At 38.8% G+C, this 26,560-nt stretch overlaps 1 protein-coding gene across 3 annotated transcripts in view; it reads left to right on the top strand.

Annotated features, from left to right (window-relative positions):
• Positions 1 to 2,201: 2,201 nt before the first annotated feature.
• The window catches only part of ECPAS (Ecm29 proteasome adaptor and scaffold), a 70,732-nt gene continuing 46,373 nt past the window's right edge, over positions 2,202 to 26,560 (top strand). Inside the window, exons 1-11 of one of the 3 annotated variants that reach the window (XM_044427572.1) lie at positions 2,202 to 2,427; positions 9,999 to 10,129; positions 10,902 to 11,018; positions 12,416 to 12,534; positions 13,680 to 13,829; positions 17,903 to 18,074; positions 18,561 to 18,700; positions 21,117 to 21,198; positions 24,292 to 24,411; positions 25,253 to 25,338; positions 26,101 to 26,179. In XM_044427572.1, the coding sequence (XP_044283507.1) occupies positions 2,391 to 2,427; positions 9,999 to 10,129; positions 10,902 to 11,018; positions 12,416 to 12,534; positions 13,680 to 13,829; positions 17,903 to 18,074; positions 18,561 to 18,700; positions 21,117 to 21,198; positions 24,292 to 24,411; positions 25,253 to 25,338; positions 26,101 to 26,179 (1,233 nt within the window). In that variant the 5' untranslated portion in view covers positions 2,202 to 2,390. Of the gene's footprint in view, positions 2,428 to 9,998; positions 10,130 to 10,901; positions 11,019 to 11,211; positions 11,434 to 12,415; positions 12,535 to 13,679; positions 13,830 to 17,902; positions 18,075 to 18,560; positions 18,701 to 21,116; positions 21,199 to 24,291; positions 24,412 to 25,252; positions 25,339 to 26,100; positions 26,180 to 26,560 lie in introns of those variants that run through there. The other 2 variants (XM_044427573.1, XM_044427574.1) reach the window with 2 other exon arrangements.

Raw genomic sequence — 26,560 nt, 5'->3', positions numbered from 1 at the left:
TGGTAGTATGTTTGTTACTTCCTATTCCTTACTGAAAGTTATATATTTTCATATCATTACACTTAATGGCTAAATAGCATTAGCCTGGTGCTTATTGTGAAAGATTTCAGATATTTGAGGTTTTCCAACATTTTTTCCCTTAAGGAAAAAATAAATCTATTTTATGTGGTTTTAACTTTTCTGGAAAGCCTAACACAGTTATCTATGTTCCACTACTGGTCCTACTTTTTTCTTCTTCTATAAAGCAATAGATCTGTGGGTTGGTGGCACATACATAGCTGCACAACTAACTTAAGCACTCTGCACTGTGTCATGTAGTCAATGTGTCTTTTTACACTGTTAGTTCTCACTGTTCTCTCTAGTACCAAAGGAGAGGTCTGGGATGATTTTTCCTGTGCAATATAATTCCTGATTGAAGAAGTGCTCTGCAATCCTTCTTTTTTGCTTCAAAATCTTTAGTCCTAGTTAAAAGAGGTTTCAGAAAGTGCGTATGGATGAATTAAACAAAAATACAAATGTAGATTACAACAGATGAGTCCAAATTTTTTGGACTGGTGGGTCATATGAAATTTTAAGGGATTGTTGTGGGTTCTCTCACAAAATGACTGCTAGGTGAAGCTTACCTGTTTATAAAATGGTTGCCATGGTAGGCAAGCTCAGTCACAAAATATACATTTTCCAGAAGGCAAACAAGTAAGATTATAAGAAAGTAACTTGGCTAGTAATTTAAGTTCAAAGTAGAGGTGAGGTTTAAGCTCCAAAACATCAAACCAATCTTTTGAACACAAATAAAGATGGTATTGGAAGGCAACATTTCATTTTGTGTGTGTCAGCCCCCAGTAATCGTTTCAAAATACATGCTTAAAATCATAAAACAAAAATCAGGATAGGAACCATGATGAATGTCTATGGGCAGATTGGTGACCATGAACACCATGTTGGAGGTCCTATGGTGTGAGAGGCAGAGGAAGAAACTAGAAATAGGAAAAGGTTTAATTTCCAGCTGCTGAGATACCCAAAAGACAGAGGGCTCCCCTGTATTTTCCCATGACTGCTGCTTTTTTTTTTTTTTACCACAGAAAAAGCTCTTAATCGTACAATCCTATGCATGTTTCAATAGAAAAAGAACCAACAGCATGAGATTTTTTGTTTAAACATGCATAAGATTTCATTCTAAGTAAGCAAAAAATAAGCAACTCAACAATACCTTTTAATTAGTGCTAGGATCTCTCTGACCAGAAGCACCCTGTTTTTGTGCACAGAGTATAAGGACACACATTCAACTCCTTCCACCTAAGCGGGTTTCTTGAAACGTACAAGTCCTTCCTATAACAGCAATTTAATGATGATGATATTGTAAAAGGCCTTTATGGAATATAGAGTAACTTCTGCCCCTTGTTTCATAATCAGAGCCACTAACAGACTTAAACATTCTCGTTTCATTCATATACAGGCATGCAAATTTTGGGTTTTAAAAAATCCATCCTTTTGTTTGAGCGTTCTTTAACTGTTTCTGACTGCAAATATGACAAGAACGGGTAACATATTCCTTAAGGGATCTTAAGTTTGTTCCTGAACATGTCACTCAAATCTCTTCCGTGGTAGAAATAAATCAGACTGCTACAATCCCCTTCTGCAGATAGGGGGAGAAAGTCTTTTTTTCCTGAGTGCTTTTTCTCCACTACCCATTTTGCAGGAAAAGCATATACCACACCGTCCAGCATGGAGGTCAGCATGGACTTAGGTCAGTTTCTTTTAGCACCCTCATTGAGAGCGAATACAGATGACAGAGAGACAGAAAGAGAAAATTTCGCAAGCCGTGAGCAAATTGCAGCCGAGTCTCCCTGCACCCCCTCCACTTTTCTTCGATGTTAATGCCTTGAGTCCATCAGAGTGTGGAGCTCTATACTTAGCTTCCCAGAATCAGGGATCCGAGTGACTGGAGGTTGCAAAGGAGAGAGGGGCGGAGAGATAGATGGAGGGCAGTGGGGGTGGCACGATGGCTCAGCTTTTTCTAAATATAAAACTAAAGTAAAGCCCGAGGAGGTGGACTGGGGGAAGGGTGTGTGCATCTATGGCAGATACACACGGGGAGGGAGAAGGAAAAGGAGAGAGTCGCAGGGCATAAGCGCTGCCGTCTCTTACGGTGGTTGGTGTTTTAAGGGAGAGTCACAGGCGGGAGGAGGAGAAAAGTCACCGCCAGTCCTCCCCCCCCCCCCACCGCTCACTCTCAGAAGCCACAGGGAGGAGAAGGGAAAGGAGAAGGGGGTGAAGGAAACCCCGTCGTCGGCGCCATCTCCTGGGCCCACCCCATTGCACAGCAGCCCCCCGAGTGAGGAGAACGCCTGGCCAAGATTCATTCTCCCTCCTTCGCCTCCCCAGCTGACAACATGGCTGCGGCCGCCTCTGCTGCCCAGGATGAGCTGAGTAAGTGCTCCTGCGGTGCTGCGGGAAGCGCTGCAAGTGTGCCCGGATGGGCAGGGAGGGAGCTTGTCGCGGCTGACCGGCTTTATTCCTCGTCTACTCGCACTCTCTGCCTGCATTTCTTTTAGGGGTCATCTTTTAAAGCAGACGTCCGTGCTTCAGGGGAGTGGTCGAGGCCTCAGTTCTTGACGCGCGCGCGTGTGTGTGTGTGGAGGGGGGGAGGTTATGGGCCTTGATGGAAGATTTTGGAATGAGACTCGTTTATATATTTTTGCAATACTTTGAGGGTTTGGGTGGCTTCTTGGAGGCGGGGGTGGAAATGGGGAAAAGGCTCAGGGTGGTTGGTGCCCTGAAAGGATGCGAGATAAGGAGGCGGCTGAGGAGGAGCCGGACGTTTAGGCCTCAGTTGTGCAAAGTCATTTTCGGGAATTGGAAGTAAAGCCTCCAGAAGGACCGGTGGCTCGGTAGAGTGCTTTGAGGGCCTTTCCCCAAAACGAGCCCTCTGTGACTTAGATGTAACGACACCCTACTTCTCTCCTTTGCCCTTCCTCGTTTTCGTGTGTTTTTTTTTAAATTGTAAGAGTCACTCCGATTTTAGTTGTGTTTACGGGTGCCTTGTTCATACAAGGATTAAAAAAAAGCCATTATGTTTTGCAAAAGTCTGCTTTTGCTCTTGTGGGGATGCGAATTTAACCCCCCCTCCCAATTTGAATGACTTTCCCCCCTCTTTTTCTCTTAAGGCTATTATTATATGCAAAGGGCAGGCCGAGCAGCCGTAATGACTTGGCTTTTCCGGGTTTATATCCGATTCTAGGAGTCTTTCTAGAATCGCAGATCACCTGAGCGGAGGGAGAGGTAACGAATCTGCTCTGGTTCATTCGCCCCTGCCCCCATCCCGACCCCCCCCCTTTTTTTTTTTTACAACAGACCCAGTCGTTCAGCTCTGGGCATCTTTCCGGAGAAAAGATGCAGCAAGTGCAAGGGGCAGCATGTTGCTTCTTAACGTGCTCTGCTGCTGCCCCCCCTCCTCTGAGTTGCCTTTCCAAATTCAGTGCTTTCCTCTCCCCACCGCTTGTGTTAAAGGGATGGAGGCCTTGCTGAGGCGTGGCATGCCGGGGAAATGATTCTTAGTGACAGGAAATGTCTGCAGTTCATGGCACTGAGGCAAGCTGGGAAATGGGGTTGACTGTGTTCTTTTTTCTTTTGGGCTCTCTGAAAATGACTACCATAGTTTTCACATGTTTCTGCCTCATCGCTGCAGAAGACATACTGATGAAGCTGCCTGCATATATGCCTATGCATATTAAAATGCATAGGCATATTAAAATGCATAGGCATATATGCATATTTAATGCATATTTCTGAATTAAAGGGCAAAGGATTGAGCTGTAATTGTGGTATTTGAGCTGATTGGATGGGGCACTTGAGCCAATAAAAGTCTTCAGATCTCTAGGTTTGTCTTCAAAATAAATCTTGCCGAACCTTGGGTAACCCTTGTCCTTGTCTCCGTGCCTTAATTTCTTTGTGTTTGAAATGATATGATTTGACTCTATGCTTGTTCCAAAATGTTTCAATGAAACATATACACATTAAGAGAGTAAATAAAAATTAAGGTTATTTTATGTTCCTCTTCTGAGTGGCTTAGCACAGAAGTAAACACCCTGTCTTATAAACTGTCTTCAGCATGCATTTTTAAGCATAAAATATGCCTTTGAGCACACTGTAACAAAAATTACCTTGTACAATGCAAAGTGATACACATACATAGAATTTACATATCAGTACATTTAGGACTGGCGTATACAATAGGTTGGTGTCATATTACACATGGATGGGACTGAGACTATGAGACAGTGGCTTTGTTAAAGTGACACACAGCTCAATCCGAAGCATGTTTACTCAGAAGTAAGACTAAGAATTAGTTCTACATTAAGTATTTTCTGGAAAATGTGCTTATAGTTCCAGTGAATTTGTGAAATTTCAAAATCAATACATGCTCTACTGTTTTAATATTTCTGTGCAAGTCCATGGGGACACAGTTTTGAAACAAGAAATCAAAATTTTCCCAGTGCTCAAATGGCAATATGTTGCTGCCTGTTCCACCCAGCACACATCTATTGTGATAATCAAAAAGTGGGTGTCACCGACACCTGTTGGCATCCTTGACATTTTGTGTCCTTTGTGACAGTTTACAAAGACCTTTAAAATAATGCTTGAATATGAATAAGATTTCTCTTACCTACGTACTACCAATACATTGTCATTAATTAAAACCCAACTTAAAAAAACCCATGCACCTCTTCTCCACTACATGCAAAAATGATGCTGGAAAATAATTGCAATAATAGTATTTCATTATTTGAGAATATGACATATGAGCTACTGATGCTTGAGTAAGGTTAGGTTCTATAGTCCTGATGATGAACTCCATTTTAAAAATAGTTCCACAATGTCCTTATTCCTATTCTCACTGGCTGTGGGCTCTGATGGGAATGGTTGCAGCACAGTTGCTCATGTAGTGCTCCGTAAGCACAAGAAGCACTGGGCAGTGTGCAAGGGGACATCCCAGGGTAGCCCTTTCTGGAAACTGGCAGCTCATTTCTGTAGGACAGAGCTGCATTTGAGAGTAAGAGGATTCTCACATTCTAGTGGTTTAGGAAGGATGCATACCAGAGCTGTCTCCATACTTGAAGGCATCAGAAGGATCCTAAGTAAGGTCATTCTTCAACTCTTGGCTCTGTGTTTTCTGTTGTATGCTTAGAACAGTGTTCCTTTATCAAACCAACTGGCAACTCTTTGAGTCCACATTAAAAACCATTTCTTATGTGAAGTCTTCCCTAGACCATCATAGCTCTATTTTTCTGCATTCCCTGACTGAAGATATTTTGAGGCTGGAGACAGAGCATCCCCCTTTGATGATAAAAGTATATTGATATACTAAAGAAGGTACAATGTTAGTGAAACCCTACAAAACGTTGCATGTGATGGACTGCCTAACTCTGTTAGTAGTATGGCTAACTTTACCTGCTATCCTTCCCGTCTAGGTTTTTAGGGAGGCATTTGGCTGTGAAATTTTCTTTTTAATATTTATTTTTCATGCAACTGAAGGCTTTGACAATAGAGTTAAAGGACAGAATAAATAGGTAATAAAATTGAGGTCCACACCTTGCCCTATCTCTTCTTTTTGGGCTGTCTTAGATTGAATGTAAACTCTGTTGTGCTTATGTTCTATATAGCTCTAACTCTAGTCATCTTAAAAGAAATCCTGTCACTTCTCTTCTTTATATACCCCCATTTTACTCATTTTGCTGTATATGTTTTTAAGCAGAAAATTGTGGTAGAAATAGTACAATCAAGAAGAGCTAAATTAGTTCTGACAGGCTTTGGGGGAAATTTTTTAAGGATCAACATACAGTATTTCTTGATGCATTTTGAAATAAGTTACCTTTAAACAAGGTTCTTCCTTTTGCTTATAAAATTGGAATCTAGACATCTTTTTCAGATTGATGCCTTCTTTTTAATATTGGTCAAAACTAATTTACGAAACTAGCACAGACCTCAGGTTTGCCAAAACCACTTTGTTTTTAACTATAAGCATGAGATCTGCCAACTAGAGTCACGTTCAGAGGACGTGCACTTAAAATCAAAGAATTCTAGCCCAGGAATTTCTTGAGTAACAGAGCTGAACAGAATTCACAAAAATACTCCTGATTGCTCCAAGCTTTCTTAATTTCAGTGGTATAATTTGGGAGATCTTTTTTTTTTTTTTGCTGTTTTGCTGATTTTAAAAATTTAAATCAGAGTTGTTTATTTAAATTGGATTTTTAAAAAATGAAATCCATTTGGGAAAAATGATGTAACTATAGTTTTCATCATGAAATAAGGATTAGTTTTTTGCATCAGGCTGTATATTCATGCAATTTTTAAATGTTTTGGTAAATGAAATCTATTAATCCATTCATAATGTCATGCTTTTACAGAAGTTTCTGCAAGATTATTGGGCATTTTTTAATTTAGAAGATACTATCACAGATGCTTGGTTTTACAGTTCTCAAAACTGAATTTGTGTCTGTAGAGATCACACATCTCTTCTTCACAGCAGAAATGTTATAAAATAAGCATACAGAGTTGAGAAAAAGACCTCAATGCCATTGTTTCTTTGCAAATCTATGGATGCAGAATCAACCCCTTGCTTCTTAAGTGCTAAGTTTCAAAAATTCAGTGAATAGAACAAGATTGTTGAGAGTGGAAAAGATCTGCACAAGAAGCTAAGTGTGAGGAGGGAGGGGCAAGCAGTGACAAGGAATGTCAAACCTTTTGAGCAGAACAATCCACAAATCTTTGGATCTTTTTGTGTATAGGCTGAGGTTTATCATATTATTCTTTCCCTAGAGGAGAAAACCTATAATGGCAGCAGTAAAAGAGACCCAGTTTGGAAATATTTACTGAAGTTCCTCTGCTTAAGGTTAAGGCAGGGATGTATGCAAATTATGTAGAAAGCCATGATTTAAATCTAGTCTTAACTATCTAGTGGTTTAAATCATGATTTAAATAGATTTGGTTTAAATCAAATCCACGCTGACAGAAAGATGAATCTGCACAAATTGGCACATGCATACGAAATGGAACAGGCTGCTTTGAAAAAAGGAGTTACTCAAAATTGGGGTAAATCTTTACGCTTTTGCAAGGGATGACAAGCGGTCTCTTTGTATAATATTGCTGCTAAAATCTGCCCTTACACTAGTACTGTGCTATCAGCCTAGAGTTGGATTAATTTAAAGCCTTAGGGGAAGAGTTAACAGTAGTTGAAGGGGATGGAAGTTAGGGTGGGTGGCTACTATCCATGAGTGGATTTTCTTATTTACAAACCTTTTGCATGATATTTTTTCACTACAGAAATTTGGAATAAGTGCTTCTTTTCTCCCAGATTGATCCATGGTTTATATCAACATACCCCTAGAAGCATCTTTGCTGGCAGTACCTATATAATGTATTACTGTAACACCTATATACGTCTTGCAAATCAGGGACTCTTGAGGAATGACCAAGCAGGATGCTCATGCTAAGTAGAAATACTCAGTTGCAGTAGCATAGCTCAGTTCGTACTAGGAACTGGGCCTCTCCCATCCTTTGTGACACAAGTGGGTAACAACTTATATAGAGAGCCTGAAAAAGAAAGACAGTAAAGGATAAGCTTTTGAAAAAATATAATACTTTGGACAGCTGTACACTACTGTGTGAAATATTACATGGCACTGGGAATGGATTAACATTTAAGGGTGGAGATCATACTGTAGTCATATATGTCTTCTAATTACACTTCTCATATACCATTCAGCTTACACCTGAAAAATGGCCAGGACATTTAGTTTTTTAGACATATACTATCAGATGTTAGAACTATATCAATTCTCTACACTCCCTGTGCTTCTCCGTAATGAGATTTAATATTTATCAAATATGATTATTATTAACCAAGCATTATATTATTAATATTATGCTTGATCTTGAACAAATAGATTACACGTGGTAATATACTCAGTTACTGTAGAAGTCTTAGATATTATCATAAATAAATGGTTACCAGTCTCAAAAATATGTTATTACTAATAATCTAGCTATACAGTTCCCTGGCCTGCAGATTTTGATAGAGTTTTATGGATAGCTTTTGTTTTCAGTTTATTCTCATCCTTGGTTTGAGTACATGCAGAACATTTAAGGAAGAGTGGGCCAGAAATAGCAAGTGTGTGCCTTGACATTTATGATCTTCCTCCAGTATTGCACTTCTCTCCAAGACTGTGACGAATGGAACAAGTAGTAGAGAAGTATCTCATTTATTTCTGCTTTCTGAAAGAAGTGGGTAGTCAACAGTTGCCACACTTAAATTGATGGCAGTCACTAGCAATCACATATATGGAACCATGACTTGGATTGCAGATACCAGATTGTCTAAGCTGGTGTTTATATAGGGAAAGTGAAATATTCCCATAGTATTAAGTCACTGTATGAAGAGTACCTGGTTAGGGAAAGGTTGTCTAGGCCCAGGAATGAACATCTTCTTTTTACAAAGTAGTATGTTACTTCCCTTGTGGAGGGACTGTGATAGTTGGAAACTGAGCAGAGAGGACGAATTAATGGGAGAAGAGCTTGAACTTAAGTAGGTTGGGTATTTCAGTGTTCTAGAGAACCAAATATTGCAATCTAGAGCAGGTAGAACAGAAAATTGATTATCAATATTTAAATGGATGAATCATTTGTTTTTAGATCCTATTAAAGTAAGACACCAGGATCTCATTTTTAAAAATAAAGTATGCCATTCACTTTTGACATAGCTGAATTAAATTGGCACCCTTTGATTCATTAACTAATACTTTAGTCAGTTAATACATCAATTAAAACTATTAAAGCTTTCAGCTTTGGCAAATGTCATGATTTGGGCAAAGGAAGCAAAAAACATAGGATCGGAAAGCAGATTCAGCATTTGTATATTTTCCATGTGGTTTCCTCTTCTGTGCTGAGCAAGCCTTTTCAAACTGATACAGATGCTTTGCAAAATGTGGATACCAGTTTGGAGCCACTGTCTGAACTGTGTGCTCTTCTTTTCACTTCCCCAGAGCAATTCACCTCTCCCTTTCTGATATTAACTGTGGTTCACATCAGTATAAATCTAACACAGAACCATGGTAAATACATGGAAAAGCAGAGGGAGGAATGGCTTAGAAGAGGTTGAAGGAGGATGCATTGCTGAAGTTGGGTGACAGATTGCAAAATATGATTTGGAAATGCTTGCAACATTATCATTCGCCTATTGATGAAGGGGTTTTCTCAGAATAGCTGGTCAAATCTTTTAACAACCTGTGTTCCTGAAGCAGTGTAATATGCTTTTCTTCATTATAGCTTTTGGTGTCCACAGATAAGTGTGACAAAGTTAAGGGTTTTAATCATTGTAATTAAAATATTTTTAACATTTTGTTATCCTTACTAACTTTTAGGATCAGACTAGCTGTAACTTAAAGCAAATAAGACAATTGGTGATTCTACTTCTGGTACAGGTGTTTTTATATGGTATTGAAGAGTATGACTGCTGTGCAGTGGAATATCTTCCATTTCTCTAATATTCAATATCTGCACTCAGTTCTGTGGGATACTATGCTGGCACTGTTGTTGATGGATGCTAAGATATTTAAACAAATAGGAGTCTTGACAACAAAAACCCTTTGTTAAACAATACTAAAATATAGTCTCTTTAAGCTTAGTGGTGAATACAGTAAAGTATATATTAGTAAAACAGCTAATATATCAAGTAAAGAGACTATGTTCTTTGAGAATTTTTTCAATATAGTGTTCAGCCACATTTATTCATATTCATAAGTTTGCACAGTTTCTATTATTTATAGGTAACTTATCAGTATAGCAGAATGATCATATTGCTTTAGGAATTTTATGTTGAAAGCATTATTAAAACAGATTGTGTTAGAAACATACTAAGAATTAAAACTGAGCTTGGGATATAGCTGTTTTACTATTTGTTAAAGACTTGTAGTTCTGAATGAGTCTTTCTTACTTTGTTACAGATCAGCTTGAACGTGTCTTCTTACGTCTTGGGCATGCAGAAACAGATGAGCAATTACAGAGTATTATATCCAAATTTCTGCCCCCTGTTCTTCTCAAACTTTCTAGTACACAGGAAGGAGTACGTAAGAAGGTATGTATGACTCTCTGGGTACAAAAGCTTCGGGAGATACAAAATGTCGAACATTCTCTCACAGGCTTGTGATCTAGCTCAGTCAAAGCCAGTCACTTGGTTCACATTTCATGACAATCCTTGGGCTATCAGGGAGCAAGCAAGGAACAAGTAAGTCTGTTGCTTCTTATGCATTCGCCATTTCTTGGCATCCAGTTTCTTGCATTCCAGGTTTGTTAGATACAATGTCTGAAACCTGAACTTTGAGTAGTTGAGGGTCAAATAAACCAGATTTTGAGTCCATAATATGTTTTTGGAGTGTTAAGAAACTGGATGTACGCAGAAGTGGCATGTGGGTGAAAGACAGTGCTCATCCTTGCTCTTGTTCAGACCTGACAAATTTATGGATTGAACAGCTGCTGTTATGTGCGAACCAGATCAATGTGTGCACCATCATCTCAGGCTTTTAAAAAAGTTAAATTTCTATTTTGAGCTGATTACATGTATTTATTTTAGTGTTATTTTCTGGTTCAGAAAAATATAATGGTTTGGTTCACTTTTTGGTTCAGGTTCAGCTTATCTCCCTGGTTTCATCATGTATATAGGCAAAAGATATGCAAAATGGAACTCATTCTGGAAGAGGTTATAATGAAAGAAATATATAGTATATGCGTATTTGATAGCAGTTCTCTTGATAATCTAGACATTATTAGTTCAATATATTTTAAATTTTTGGAAGGTGTAAGTATAGGATCCAAACCAGTAAAATCAAGAATTATTTCCTCCCTTTCAGGTTATGGAACTGTTGGTTCACCTGAATAAACGTATCAAAAGTCGACCCAAAATTCAGCTTCCAGTGGAAACCTTATTGGTGCAGTATCAAGATCCTTCTGCAGTGTCCTTTGTTACAGTAAGTGCTTACTTTCTTTGAAGATCTCTTACAGTTAGAAATGTCATTCAGTAACTTCATGAACATAGTTTTATTATTTTAAAAACCTCTAACATTTAAGTCATTGGAACAGATAGAAGAAACATATACTGAATGTTTGTTACCAGGGTTTTTCATGTATAACCTTTAATATTTCTCTTGCTGTCAAATCAAGCCCAGTCTAGGTGAAGACTCCATTAGGAAGCTGACTTATACCAAGTCAGACAATTGGTCTGTTTAGGTCACTGCTGCCTACACTGAATACAATGGCTGTCCTAGGTTTCAGACAGAATCTTTCCTAGTCCTACCAGGGAATGCTGAGGATTGAACCTGGACCTTCTGCAGCTAAAGCATGGGCTCTATTAATGAGCGTCAACCCTTCCCCATTAGGAGATATGTAAGCATCTAGTAAGAGCTTGCTAACCTTAATTTCTAAATATCTCTCTATGTATGTAGAATTTTAAAGTTTTCCTGAAGAATTTGGCTGCTGGCATTTATCTTTTTTAATTTCTTTAGATTTATAGCCTATCTGATTCCATTGCCAAAGGTCATCTCAGATTAAAAAACAAAATCAAGAAGGCAATTATGCTTTGGTGGGTCACTGGGATAGGAAGCTGAAAATGACTAGGCAGTGACCAGAAAATATCTGTTTGTTGTTTCAAACAATTAGCTCGTAGTAGTGAGGGCTTTTCCAGTAAATTGTAGAGACTGTGGTGAATGTTAGAGGTGGAAGCAATCTCTTAAATATAACAGGCCTTATTCATTAAGGTCTTCAAAGCAGAACCTTCTGTTTTACCTGGAAGACAGTGCAGTCACTGGGGTGCAGAAGAATGAACTCCACTTCTGTTAGGAGGTGAGCTGCTGTACTCAGGCCAATTTAGAGTACATTTCAATAACGTCATTCAAGTTTATAAAGGTGGTTAAGTTATGGAAATTAAAGCCAACAGTAAGGAAATTTCAGGAACCAGTAGTAAGGAATTTCAAGAACAAGTTTATTAAATGTTTATGCAGAAGTCTTAGGGCAGGGGTACGGAACGTCAGGCGCAATGGCCAGATCTGATACACCAGGGGACCAGTTCTGGCCATTCAGGGTTCTCCAGAGGGCCACTCTTCCATCCTGCAGCCATGTTAATCTGACCCTGACTGTTTCCCAGCTTTTGTGCAGCTTTTATTTCCCCCTTTTTGGAAGGCTGAAAGTTAAAGCTTAGTTACTGACAGAAATATCTTTAAGCTAAAAAATGCTGGTAAGAGTTTTGTCCTGTCCACTGGAAGGTGGCATCCAAAAGCTTTAATCCTTGGGCTAAAATAATTTTTCTCCTCTGTCTTAGAGGGCTGTTCTTTTGCTATGGTGCTATGTAGGTGTATCTTCTATGTTGCAGAATTTCACAATAATATACGTTAAGATGGGTTACCCTCGTTTACCTGTGGAAAAACAATGTGAACTGGCTCCCACTCTCCTTACTGCAATGGAAGGAAAACCGCAACCCCAACAAGACAGGTACGATATCCTTTGCACACAACTTCCTTTTTCGCACCTTTATTTTAATTGTCCAGTTTTACAAGCATTGATTTCCCTTGTTGGAGCTGATGGTACTTAATGCCTTAGATACATGGCATATAAAAATCATACGCAGTTGGCATTCTGGGACTGCCATTTGAGATTACATATGTGGGGAGCTAATATTGTTTTAAAGTTTTCCAGTTTGAAATGCTCTCTGCACGCAGACATGTAAACATGTCAGGGAGAAGACTGGGACTTTTTCCTTTTTTTAGTTGTCGCACTTGAGTTCTTTTGTGTATTGGGCCATTTCAGAAATGTAAGCATTGGAATTAGTTTGTTCTTAAGGTTACAGAGCCTATGACCATTGTTTGCAAACAATGATAACCCATAATTTTTGAGAATCCTGGCTTATTGTTAATGAACTGTGCTGTTGCATTTAGTTGTTTTCATGATATCAGGTAAACTAACCAGGATCCAAAAGCTTAATCATGGCTGAACTGATGCTTCCAGCTTGTAGCCTTTACAATTGGGAATTGCAGGCAAGGATTTGCTCTTGGTTTATGATTTCTGGCTTATTCAGGAGTGACAAATCAAGAGCTCCAGTTTAAACTGTACCATAGGCTTTTTGATTCTGGCTAGGTTAGCTGCTCCCATTGGTGGGTGGAGCAAAGCAGAAAAAAACAATAAGCCAAGATTGTTTTATTATTGTTGCAAGATTGTCTAGCTTGTCATTTGTGAAAACAGCCAGTTTGTCCCAGAGTTATTACAGTATTTAAATATTTTAAATATTGTCAAGCAACAGTCTTACAATATGTAGATAAATTGTAATGTGGGGTCTAACTTGCAGAGTTACTAATCACCATCAGATTTAGGTTACAGTTCTATGATGATGAACATAAGGCCCCAAACATGGAAGCTTATGGGTATCCATTGCAGAGGAGGGGGCCAGTCTTCACTTTCCTATCCTACTGGATATGTTTTCACTTTCAGTGTTAGCGTGATTACTATCCAGTGAAAACAGATATATTATGAAGGTGAGCTTCAGAGGCATGCTTGACCAATGGTAATTTGCTTAGTGTAAAAATTCAATTGGCATCTTGTTGTTTCATTAAATAGTTGCAGTAAATATAATTGTTTTTCAGCCTAATGCACCTTCTAATACCAACCCTTTTTCACATGAAATATCCTGTTGAACCTCTGAAAGCAGCATCTCCGTTTAATCTTGCTGAGAAACCAAAGACTGTACAGCTGCTATTGGATTTTATGTTGGATGTCCTCCTTATGCCTTATGGGTAAGTAATGGAGCAGAAAAGCAGTTGGGGAAGTGGGGAAGAGTCCCATGTTTAAATCCCCTAACTAGCTGTATGGGCCTTAACATTCTCCTTGAACAAGATCAATACTTTAAAGAGGGATGAAACCTTATTTTCTAACTTAGATCAATTATAAACTGAAGTTAATGTATCAGTACTGATTCTTATGGATACTATGCCACACAGAAGTTACTTGAAATGTTGAGCAGTTCTGCTAGGGTCTAGTTCTACTAAGCCCTGTTTAGTAATAATCAGTGTTACTTTATATGTAGCTGAAGCAGTTAAAGTGCTTTATTCTAGGTATGCAATGTGTGCTGCAGAAGCTGGTGGAACACAAGGATCTGGTTGACAAGTATTGGTAGGAATGTGTAAGAAATCCATTTAGGGGTGGGAATCTGTCTGATAGCTGGGCTAGGCTCCCTGGACTCTGGGCCACTTTGCAGTGGCCCAGAGTCTGAGCTTCTGGCAAACGCTACCAGTACTTCAGCCCCACATGCTGCTCAAGCAGGATCCCTCTTTTGTGTCAGATACTGCAGGTCAAGTGGCTATTATATGTGGGGTGGCAGAGAGATGCTGCTAACAGTCACACAGAACTCACTAGAAGTGAATTCCCATGTGATCACTAGCAGTGTCATTCTTCCATGCCATGTGCAGTTACTGTTTCGCCTGCTGCAGATGATGCAGAAGGAAGTTGATTGCACATGGCACACCTGGAATGGAGCCCTATGCAGGATTCTTCTGTGGCATCCTGCTGTGCCAGGTGCAGTAGACATTTGTGCTGGTGCACTTGATAAGGAAAAACGTTGCTGATTGCACAACCTTAATTTCACAAATATTTGCAGACTTCCTCTTGGCTCAGCTTGTTTGCAAGACCAGGCCAAGCATGAGAAGCCTGCAAATACTGGTAGGAAAGATTCCACTAGGGTTCATAGTGGTGGTGAATCACGGGTTAATCAACCCCTTAGATTTGTCAGGCAGCTTTCTTATCAAATGTGCAAGCTTTTGACTGGCTCATTCATAGGTTACTGTGACATGTGAATCTGAACACTTTGGGTTATTCGTGGGTTAAATCGCCCATCAATCTGAGGAAATTTGTGCAACTGCATTAATGACTTCTTAATATTAGTGCATGCATTACCATTTGGTTTACTTTTCAGCCATCGTGGGTTGTTATCTACGGTGGGTTATCAGAACATGTAAACCTGGATTGATTCCTGAAAGTTGGCTTATTATTATTATTATTATTATTATTATTATTATTATTATTATAACATTTCTATGCTGCCCCTTGCCGAAGCCTCGGGGCGGCTTACAGCACAATTAAATACATTGAAATACAATAGAACATAATAAATTGCCACTAAATACAAAAAATACACTGAAATACAAACATAATAATATAAAATTAAAATTAACAGTATAAATTAAGTAAATAAAGAATATAGGAGGAGAAAAGAGAAGGAAGAAGAAGTTGCCCTGGCCAGATCATATATTTTAACAATTAAAATGATGTTTAAATGAAAAGGTCTTTACCTGGCACCGAAAAACCAGTAACGATGGTGCCAGGCGGACCTCTTTGGGGAGTATTTGAGGGCAACAAGCCAACCTTACAATCCAAGGGATCTTCTAACGTCGTTGTACCACAATAGATTGTTGCATTGTCTAAATCTGAGTGACCAAGTCCATCGTGGATAGCAGAAACTGTCTGTTGACTTACTTGGCAACAGCAGAAGAGAGGTTTATCATGCTTGCTGATTTTGGCATGACACTTGCCAATGCCAGCTGCACTAAAGTGTCCAAGTGGCACTTTGGGGAGACTGGTACTGGCTGGGTATCTCTCAGTGTGATTGCAAGCTGTTTTGCTCACCACTTTTTTGTCCCTTTACCTTTTTATGTCAAAATTGTAAAGCCAACTTGACAGCTGACATCACATCACTCATTTTTACAGATGCTAACAGCTCCTTCAGAGTGCCCAAGTGGCATTTTGGAGGTGCTGTTAATGGTTAGAAATCATTAATTTTTTAATTTAAAAAAAATATGCCTGCAGTATTGCTAACTCTTTCTTGCTGCACTTGTGCAATTGTGGAGGTGTGCAGTACTGTTAATGTGGCATTTGGAACTCTCAGCTAGGTCAATTTCCAGGTTTTTGGCTGGCTGTCAAAATCTGGCTCTTTTTAAAAGGGGTTTCTTGACAGGGCTTCCCTATAGTTTCTTAACTCTGACACACAGAGGCTTTATGGATTTTAAATGGAGTTAGCTCACACTTTTACACATTGCCAAGAACTGAGAATCTCAGAAACAACTAGTGAGATCTTTCTTAGGACAGTCTAGTGAGAAAAGAAAAATGGGTTTTGTTACAAAGGAGTCAAGAGGATATAAATCTTACTATCCCATTTGCAAGTGAAAATCACGCCTTTGCTTTCCCTAGATAACTTGACTTTTGGCAGCAGTAAAGAGAAAACAAAGGGAAGAAAAATGTATCCAGAGCCTCTCTGGTCAGTGTCCAGGGCTTGTATTTGGTACATTTAGACAGCATGTACCCACTAGAACATTGATGCAGCAGAGGCTTCCCCACAAATGGAGCTTTGCACCTCTTTAGTTGTACAAATGTGGCAAGAAAAACTAAAAAAAAAGAAAAATGTCCATACATTGAAGGTTTGTTTATTTGTTTTTAATTGCCAAGTACTGACAACTCCATCAAGTATATCACTTGGGCACTTTAAAGGGGCTATCAGTGGCTGTCAAAACAGGTATTGAAAAGATTGTCAAGTCAGGTTTTGAGATACCTGAAAAAAGTTAAAAGTAAGAAAAAAGCCATGGAATGCTGGTAACAGCTTGAGATTGCTGCAAGGAGGTAGAGGTGTGATATCCCTGAGATACCCACAGGAAACCCAAGGGGGAGAGAGGGGTGGGTATACACAGTGATCCTTTTTGGCTGTCAGGTATAGTGTTGGTTGTGGTCTGGCTTTCTGCCAGAGTGGGTTGTTGCGAAGTCTGAACATGCCCATTTTGTTCAGTAGACGCTGAGATAATTCAGTTGAAAGATTCCAGTTAACATATGTCCTGATGAACCCCTATATAACATGCATTTGATATATGGAAAGAACTTGACAGTCTCAAGAAACAGCTTAATTGCCTCCATTGTTTTTCATTACAAAAGCAATCTAGAGTATCTAAAGTTTTTATTCTGATAGGAGTGTTCCTTGGTGGAGCTCTGCTCAGAACATTCTTGATGACAGAAGTAAGTTGAGGATGTGGTATTCACCTTCCTTCTGCAGACACCAGTATCCCCTTTCTCACTCTCCCAGAAGTTTCTAAATCTCTGGAGCAGATTTTCTGGGCACACAGTGAGAGGAAGGAATTGACAAAGTTCTTCTCCCTGTTCAAGTCAGGAGAAAAACTTTTCTGGATCAAAATTATCCAGCCAGTAGAAGGAGCCCTTTCCACAGGAAACGTTTGTTGGACTTGTCTCCCTGAATTGCCTCTTTTTGAAACATTGTTTGAAAACTCTGTTTTCCTTTAAAAAAAAAAAGTAGCATATTTTGTTGTAATGTATTTTGGTAGCAGAGTAAATTCTTTGTAAGCTTTGGCCTTTACATATTTGCTTGCATTCTTGCGTATAGAGCAGTCAAGATGGGCTACTGATCTAGTTTGCATAATCACTGTGTCTTAAATGATGTGTGCTACATGCAATTTATGTAATCACACCAAGGCCCAGCTTGCTGCATCGTCCAAACCTGGGTGACATGCCTACTGGAGGTTAAACAATCTGCAGTCATGAAATACATTCCTTGGATCTTGCTGAAGGAGGAAGATGCCAGGTTGTTCTTCATCACCACAGTAAATGGTCAGATGGGGTGCTGCAGTTAACTGATTATATGACTCAGTAGTCTGGTTGGGCTGCTGTGCTTGGTTAGGTTTTTCACTCTGTACAACTTGTCACTTTGGCATAATCTCTGGTGTTCTTGGACTGAACCATCTACCAGTTCACTCACCTCGACATAGGGGATTTGAATTTCCCCTTTAAAGCTTTGTCTTTTTTCCTGTTTCTCTAGATATGTATTGAATGAATCCCAGAGTCGCCAAAGTGTGCCAGCAGGACAGGGCTCTTCTTCATCAAGTAGTTCTGGAGGTTCTGGTATCCCTCAGCCTCCTCCAGGGATGAGTTTTTATGCAGCCAAGCGGGTCATTGGAGACAGCCCATGGACACCTGAACAGCTGGAACAGGTAAAGCCAAATTCATTGCAGTACAAAAGGGTAACTTTTTGTTTCTTAAAAATTGCCAAACGAATGCATGTTTAACTCAGCTGTTAAAGATTTACTGCTGCATATTCCCTGCCACCCAGCCGGATTTTCTTATCTGAATTGGTTCCTTGGTTAGGTATTAGATATGAAGCCTGGACTACTCATGATCCTAGTTAGAAACACAACAGTGTAAGATGTAAAATTTTGAAAGTTTAGTGTAAATTCTCTGAGGGCAGCTGCTTTCTTCCATACATGAAAGAAGTGTGGAAGTTTGTTTATTCTAGTCCTAGCTACATTGTCTGTGTTAATGGTAGTACTCTGCTCGGGAAGGGTGATATTTTGAAGTTGGGAAGGACATTTACCTTTTAATTAGTCATTCATTTTATCCAGTCCCAATCTTAGCTGTTGCCATTTCTAGATCATGTGCTCAATCAGCCTAACTGACCTTTTTTCTGCATTGATGGACAGTGTAAATTAGGCATTGTGAAGTTTATTGAGGCTGAGCAAGTGCCTGAAGTTGAAGCTGTCATACATTTGGTTATTGCCTCCAGTGACACTCGGCACAGTGTAGCCACTGCAGCAGATCTTGAACTGAAAAGCAAGCAAAGGTAATCACATGTTATTTTGAAAACTTTGAATAGGGTTTCTCTTTTTTTCATAGAAAGTGGTGCTAAATTCTTGGACTGTTTTTGCTTTATTGCAATCATTGTTTGCTGTTATAGTGACATATACTGGAGATTGCATTTGCTGAACTGTTGCTGCCATCTTATTGTAAGACCATCTTGCCTGCTGCCATTTCTACCACTCTGATATCTCATTTTTCCATATGTTCTAGAATCTAAATGCTAAAAACATTTGCGCTAGAATGGATGATAATCATTCATTATCCTAACTTGGCAGAGGCTTGCTTTTCCTACACTACTCAGTATAAGATTATTCATTTCAGAGTCATTTTCTTGGGCATTAATTGCACAGTAGAAAATCTGATTTTCAGAATGTGACAGGGTGTGCACTGTGAAATGAGCAGTTTAAATTTTTCTGATGAGAAAAGACCTGTATTCAGGTGTTATTGACTGAGTCTGTGGAGGGAGGTATAAGATTGTGTATGTTAGCGATTTTCTATGTTGGATGGATTGCACAAAACAGATTCTGACTGGAAAAAATGTGCTTCTGGGATTTTAGCATGTGTCATTCTTTGAGAAGTAAATTTATGTTTCCCAATTTTCTCAAACAATTTATTCATAGCGAGTTAGACCCAGGCTTACTCATATATACAGTAGACTCACCGAGGTTAATGGAACTTAATGGGTTCCTTGTAGAGATGACTAAATCTGGATGTAACTGCATGTATCTGTTTTGATTTTTGGTGTTGTCATTTCAGTAATGGTCTGGAATTTGAGAGGTGATGTTGGGCATGTCAGTTTGGAAAAGCATGCATCTGTAAAGGAATTCATTGTTCAATTTGAGAGCCTCAGATTTGTATGTAAAAGATGTTAGGCTCATACTGCTGCCAGCCCAGCCTTCATATGATGATGTGCTTGGAACTATGGTCCTGTGCTCCTACATTTAAAAATAGGAAAATACTATGAATTCATTACTGAGGCATTTAGTATAATTCTATAAACTGGTAAAGTAAATTGCAGTAGGAAAAATGTAATGGATAAAATATTAATGGATGATGACTATGGAAAATCAAAATGTTTTTAACGGGATCAAATAAGCTAATTAGGGCTCACCAGTTCTTTTGAAGATGTTCAGATACTACGAGATGATGACCTGTTTCTCACATCATAATCAATTAAGAGTTAAATATCCCATAGCTAGAAGTAATCAGGTTTGCTGCTTCCTGCTGCTTTGCCATTTCTGCTTCATACCTGCTTTTGTAAAGAACCAAGGATGCACCTGTGAATCCAGAGCTCTGAGTTACTGAGAGGAAACAACCCAGAGTTTTACGCCAACAAAGAAAGGGTTAAAGTTGTGTCTTGTGAACAATCCATGGCCATCACTATGAATACAAACGTTGTCCTGCATAGATTTACATCAAGCTAGTTTGTCAAGTCAGCTTTGCTAACCTGGCAAGGTATGGGCCTGCAGATGGATGGGTGACCACATGTCAAAGTGGAGCAGGTGGTTGGAATCAATGCCCTTATAGGTTCCTTCCAACTCTACTTCCATTCTATTCTACAGAATGAGGAACAGGGATAAGGGGGAATTGTCAGCTAGGGGAATTAAAATAAATTCAGTGCATACAAATTTGAGCATTGCACCTAGAATTGTGGGAATTTAAAGCATACTTTATACAGAAAGAGCAAAGTCCACACACATCAAAAATGGTAAATACCACCTCAGGAATCTTACTGTTTAGGCAAGGAAATATATTTGTGTCCTGTGGGATTTTTAACCATTGCAACATTTTAAATAGCAGAACTTCATGCTATGTTGCAAACTGTTCTTGAAGTTTCCTTTATGCAGCAGCAGCCCCAGTTAGTGTTGCTGATGGTTAGGAAAGCTGGGAGTTGTAGTCCAAAATGGCTGGAGAGCCCCTGGTTGGGGAAGGGTGCTACATGGCTTTGGGAACCAGTTGGGTGATTCTTTGGATCTTCACCGTAGTTTTTTTAGATGCATTCTGCTGTAGCTTATTAGAAAACATAATTGCCTTGGTAGGGTCTGGTATTGCGCTCCTTTTAAAGCAAAGCAGGCAGTACTGTGCATTTGTTACCATCAGTCTTTGTCATCTATAAACATAAATGTCTTTCTGATATGTGTTTTTAAAATCCTGATGAGTAATAATAAACTAGGTAGAAATCATGCAGCAAAAAAAAAGTATTTGTCAAGTGAGTACCAAATTTTACAAGTTCCAAAGACCAGCTTTCTCTTGTTTGGTATACTACTTGTTTGACAAGCCCAGGATGGGGTGGGGTGTGTATAATAGTATGGAAGAGAAAGTAATGCTTTGCTGGCAATAAATTGACTTTGTGTCCACTACCTTACTTACCACATATGTATCCTTTTAACATTATTTAGCTTAATTGACTGGAATAATCCAGCCATCATTAACAAGCTGTACAAAGTGTACCTTGGGGACATACCACTAAAAACCAAGGAGGTAAGATTTGTTTTCCTAGAGATACGTTACTTCTTGATTTTTGTATTACCTTGCATGTGTTGTGTTTACAATTTGCCTTTAAATTTGCTGTTATTGTTGCTATAATATTGTAATAGTGATCAGGGCCCTGCTGTGAGTTATCTGCTGCCCATGCTGTTTCTTCTTTTTCACTACTCTACAAGTGAAGAAGAAAGAATTTAATTAAGCAAGGGGCTGCTTCTCCCCAATAGGCAGCCAGCCATAATTGGGTGACAGTTCTGCTGTATTTTTCAATTATTTTTCATTGGCCAAATTCACATGGGTAGGCTTTTTGAATATGTTTCAAAATAGATGTGTTTCAAGGATCCTAGACTACACAGATGTTCAGTCTGATCCAGTAGTATGGGATCATGCCCAGAACTTCCTTTTTGCATTTTGCCAAAACCTTTTCTAGGCTTAATATTTTCTCTAATGGAGTTGTCTTCATATTTGAACAATTACCTTTAGAAATACATTAGGAAATTGAGGCTGAAATCCAAACCTGCTTATAAGAAAGTTTGTTCAACTGAATTCAGCAGGGTTTCTGTCCATATAACTGTGCTTAAGATGTCCTTGCTATTAATTATCTCCATGTCCTTATTGAAATCTTTGAAGGCAGAGGAGACCTTTTGGAATAGCATGGGAATTGGAGTGGGAGGCTGTGAAAATGAACAACCCCCTTCTGTGTGTCTAAGTGCCTCCGCTCACAAAACAGTGATGCTGGCTTGAAGTATCATTCTTTTGTTTACAGAAGCTGCATGGAGTAGAATCTTAAGCAGGGGAGGTTCTTGTTATGGGAAGCATTCCTTCATTGGCAGTGTCCTTACTTATTCTCCCTACATTTCTTTTTGGCATGGGGCAGTGTTTTCACTGCACTTAGCTCTTTGTTCTGTTTCTTTAAATTTACTAAAAATAGTAACTATAAGTCACCTTCAACAAAAAGGTCTACTTCTTAGTTTGTGGAAAATGGTTAACTATGTGGATGTGTAGTGAAACTCCAAGAATCTGATTTGTGGGTGATGGTGGGATTTTGGAGCTTTACTTTTAGAATTCTAATTTTACTTTTCTGAACTGAACATTTGAGAATAAACTGAATAAATAGAGAAACCGAATGAATGAATCAAATATTTATTTATTACATTTATATTCCACCATTTTTCTTTTTTTAAGAACTCAATTCTCAGTGTTTGTTTGTGATGTCTGTGTTCACTTCCCTTGTATACAGTGTGAACAGCACCATGTTATTTGTTTATATTTTTTAAAGTGGAGACTTCTAAAAAAAGACCCAAAGAAAGAAATAGCTATGAACACATATAAACATAAAGCACATTAAAAACAGACCAAATTAATAAAATCATTTTATTAAAACCTAGAGCAAGATTGTGGCTAGCTGCTACAGTAAAGGGGTGTCAGGCATTGGGAAAACAGGCAGTCTTTTATGTACCTTCTTTTAAATGGACATATTATGTTAACTTAATCACCTTCAGCCTTTCAAATGATAAACAAACTTCTAATTGGGGATAGCCTTATTCTTCCAGTGTCTATAAATCAAAATCTTGGCAGTAGTCAATATATTCTGAACCAATTCTTTATGTCTAAAATCTATATATACATCTACACAAATAGGCAAAACTGTTAGTGGGTAACAAGATAACAACATGTGCAATTAATGATCTTTTTCCCAAATCAGCTAAGTAGCGGACATTCCCACCAAATGTATTAACCATATTGTTTTCACACCACCAGTGTCAACTACACAATTTCCATAAATGTGACTTAATTGATAAAGGGAGCCAGTGTGGTGTAGTGGTAAGAACACATGATTGGGACTCAGGCGACTTGGGTTCTAGGTCACACTCAGTCATGGAGCCAGCTGGGTGACTTTCAGCCAGTCACGGACTCTCAGCCCAACCTACCTCACAGGATTGCTGTTGTGGGGATAAGATGCCCAACAACTACCCCTTCCTTCCCTGGAGCTTCCACATATTCTGTTAATTTTTTAATAGATTTCTATATCATCAAACATATTTAAAGATATGGCTAGACTATAATAGATAATATTCACCCATCTTCTGCTCCCTCCATGGTACCAAAACCCAGGATAGGGAGAAATAACTGTGCCTTCCCCCAGAGCAGCCTACTCTTTGCCATCTCTGAGAAATGCTCTTGGTCTGTACTTTCCAGCAGCTGTGGCCAAATGGGTGGATGTTATCCATGTGGAACAAGGCCATGTCCTTTTGGGTGTGGGATTCTGTGTTTGGTTCCCTTATGCCCCTGCACTGGCAGCACATCCCTAAGGAACCAGCTGACAATGTCATCCCATACAGCCATTGGTCTGGCCACTACAGCCTGCTTTTGGTGTCAGAAAGGAAAACAAAAAGAAATTACCTTGTGGTTGATTATTGATGAAGTTATTGATATTGAGGAGAGACGCCAAAATTATAATTCAGTTTATCACTCAATAGGGATGGTGGCAAGTCTGAGGAAACCTTGAGAGATCTGCTGTCTGCTCTCCCCACTTGGCTTGTCAACCTGTTCTCCCTCTACTACATCCCAATTAGCTTAACAGGCAGTGACTGAAAATAGTAAAAATATTTTACCTAGGGGAGTAGGTCAGCAGTGCTCTGTCCTGAACTCTGTAGCTATGAGTAGAGTGCCAGCTGCTGTCATTTCTTTCAGTCTTCTTAGGAAATGCAGGTGGCACCAACCTTGGTTGGGATTTTTCTTCATAGCACTAGTGCCAGTAAAAAAAACAAAATTGAAAAAAAGGGAAGGGATGCCAATGGATAGCACTAGACCTGTGGGCCTTAGCATTTGCCCCATCATGTTGGCTGCTGAGACAAGACCGGCAGGAACTATGGATGAGCTAAGCTATGCCTTATTTGATACCTATTTGCATTCTGTCAGTAGTTTATTCATGCTTGCATTATATGAATGAATTCATCTAATAGAATGCAAATTAAATGCATTCTCTTCTTTTTATAGCCCTTTGTATTAAATTATAAAAAAATGTGACTGATATTAAACCCTCAATAAATGTATGTTTTCCCATTAACTCTTATCTGCTTATACTAGGGGGCCGTTTTGAAACCAGAACTGAAACGTGATCCAGTCAGCACACGGGTGAAGTTAAAAATTGTCCCTCATCTTCTGCGTTCCAGGCAAGCTGCAGAAACATTTCCTGCAAACATTCAGGTAAAGCAGTTGTTGACCTTTGAGAATCCAGTTCTGCCTAGCCCTGTCCCTTCACATCAGACTTACCCATCTAGGTGCCCTCCAGATGTGTGGGCTATAAATCCCACCACTTGCTGGCTGTGGTAATGGGAACTGCAGGCAGCACTTCTGGGGGGCACCCAGTTGGGGAAGTTTGCTTTACATCAAGGAAAGTAATGTATCTCTGATCATGGAGTATGCAGTTTATATAGCTAGAGTAGCATGCTAATAGTTCTGAAAAACGTTTCTAAAGGTACCAAGATTGTTGTTTTCCATACTTCCACACTAGCGCATGTACCCAACTGAGAGCACTTGAATGCTAAACAAAATAGTTGCATGAAGTATAAAAAGATACACTCACTCTCTCTCTGTGTGGTATAGTTATAAGAAACATAAAATTTGATACAACTTTCCTAGGTGTGATTTATATTTGCAATTGAGGAGGGACTGTTGCTCCATAGCTGAGTAAATGCTTTGTATGCCAAAGGTCCAAAGGTTCATTCTAGGTATGGATAGAAACATTCTTATCTGAAATCCTGGAAAGCTACAGCCAGTCAATTTCAACAGCAGTGGCTAGATGGACCAGTCATCTGACCCTGTAGAAGGCAGCTTCCTCTGTTCCTGTTTTTCATGTATCAGTACTAATAATCTTTTTACTGATCTGGAAGGATGTTAGATTTTAATGGATTGCAGAAAATTGTGAGAGGAATTTATAAGTGAAATTGTAAAGTCTATCAACATTAATCTTATAATTATACTTACTGTTATGGTACCTATTGGGAAAAGGAATAATATTGTTTCTAATTTGTTCTCTTCTTGCTAGGTTGTCTATGACGGACTTTTTGGTGCCAATACCAATGCAAAATTGCGAACTTTGTCTCTTCAATTTGTGCACCATATTTGTGTAATGTAAGTATGCAGCATTTTAATGGCATAAATGTAACATTGGTTGTCAAACTGCAGTTAAATAATTGCATTATGAATGGGATATAATGATAAACTAAGAAAGATAGGTGTATGCGACCATGGACTTGAGTAGTAGTTGTTGTTATTGTTATTACTTGCATTTCTGTACTGCCTGTAGCAGAAACTTTCAGAAACTGTTAAATGTTCACAACATTTAAATCGCCCATCCAGATTTCAACCAGACCCAACCCTGCTTAACCTCCAAGATGATGTTATATTATCAGAAATAGTTATTTTAATAATAATAATTTTGGATCCCATACTTTTGGTTTTGAAGGTGGCTTGTAAATAAGAAAACAGGTGAATAATGTAATAAAGCCATAGTAAATAAACCAAAATGTAACTTTAAAGTCAGATAAACACATGAAAGATATAGAAAAATACATAAAACCAATATTATTTACCCAAATAAGCATATACACCAGGAATGATATAAAAATACCAAAAAAACAACAGTTATCTTGGGAAGGGTGTTCTGAATTGTAACATCCATTTACCCTCCTTAAAGGAAAGTCTGGAAAAATAAATTAATAACACAACAGTATCATTCAAAAGCTTCCTTGAAGAGTCAGGTTTGTACTGCCTGTCAAAAGTTGAGCAGTAACTGGGCTGGACAAGTCTTTTGGAAGGGAATTACATAATTATTTTTTAAGGAAACTTTTAAAAACATGGAAAATTCTTATTCTTTTATGCATTGAATTGCAGTTGCCCAGACAGTAAGATCAAGCCACTAGGCCCTATGCTTCTGAATGGACTGACAAAACTGATTAATGAATATAAAGAGGTGAGTTCAGAAGAGTGACTTTTACTGTGGAATTTGTCATGTCATTTTTTTTTTTTTTTTTTTTGTAGTTCACAGCTTTCTGTGGCTACTGAGCATGTTGAGTCCTCATTGGACTTTGGTGTTTTTTCCCCTACACCCCACCCTTTAAAGTTTTTTTTAAAAAGAACGTTATACTTCTTCAAATGTTGAGGATTCTCTACGCATTCTGGTAAGTCCATTTCTCTCCATTTTGGCTTGATTTCTTTCATTGTTCAAACCTGATTTCACTATTAGAGGGAGTTACTACATCTGAAAAGTGGTGTGGGTTTGATTGCTGGGCTTTTCAGATATACCCTTGAGTGCAGTTCTATGTACATTCAGGATGATTTAAGTTTCTTTTAA

This window comes from Varanus komodoensis, unplaced genomic scaffold (assembly GCF_004798865.1).
Source record: "Varanus komodoensis strain SLA01 unplaced genomic scaffold, ASM479886v1 scaffold19, whole genome shotgun sequence".
NCBI lineage: Eukaryota > Metazoa > Chordata > Lepidosauria > Squamata > Varanidae > Varanus > Varanus komodoensis.
The sequence above is the reverse complement of the archived record's forward strand: the minus strand, read 5'-3'. Positions and strand labels throughout refer to the sequence as shown.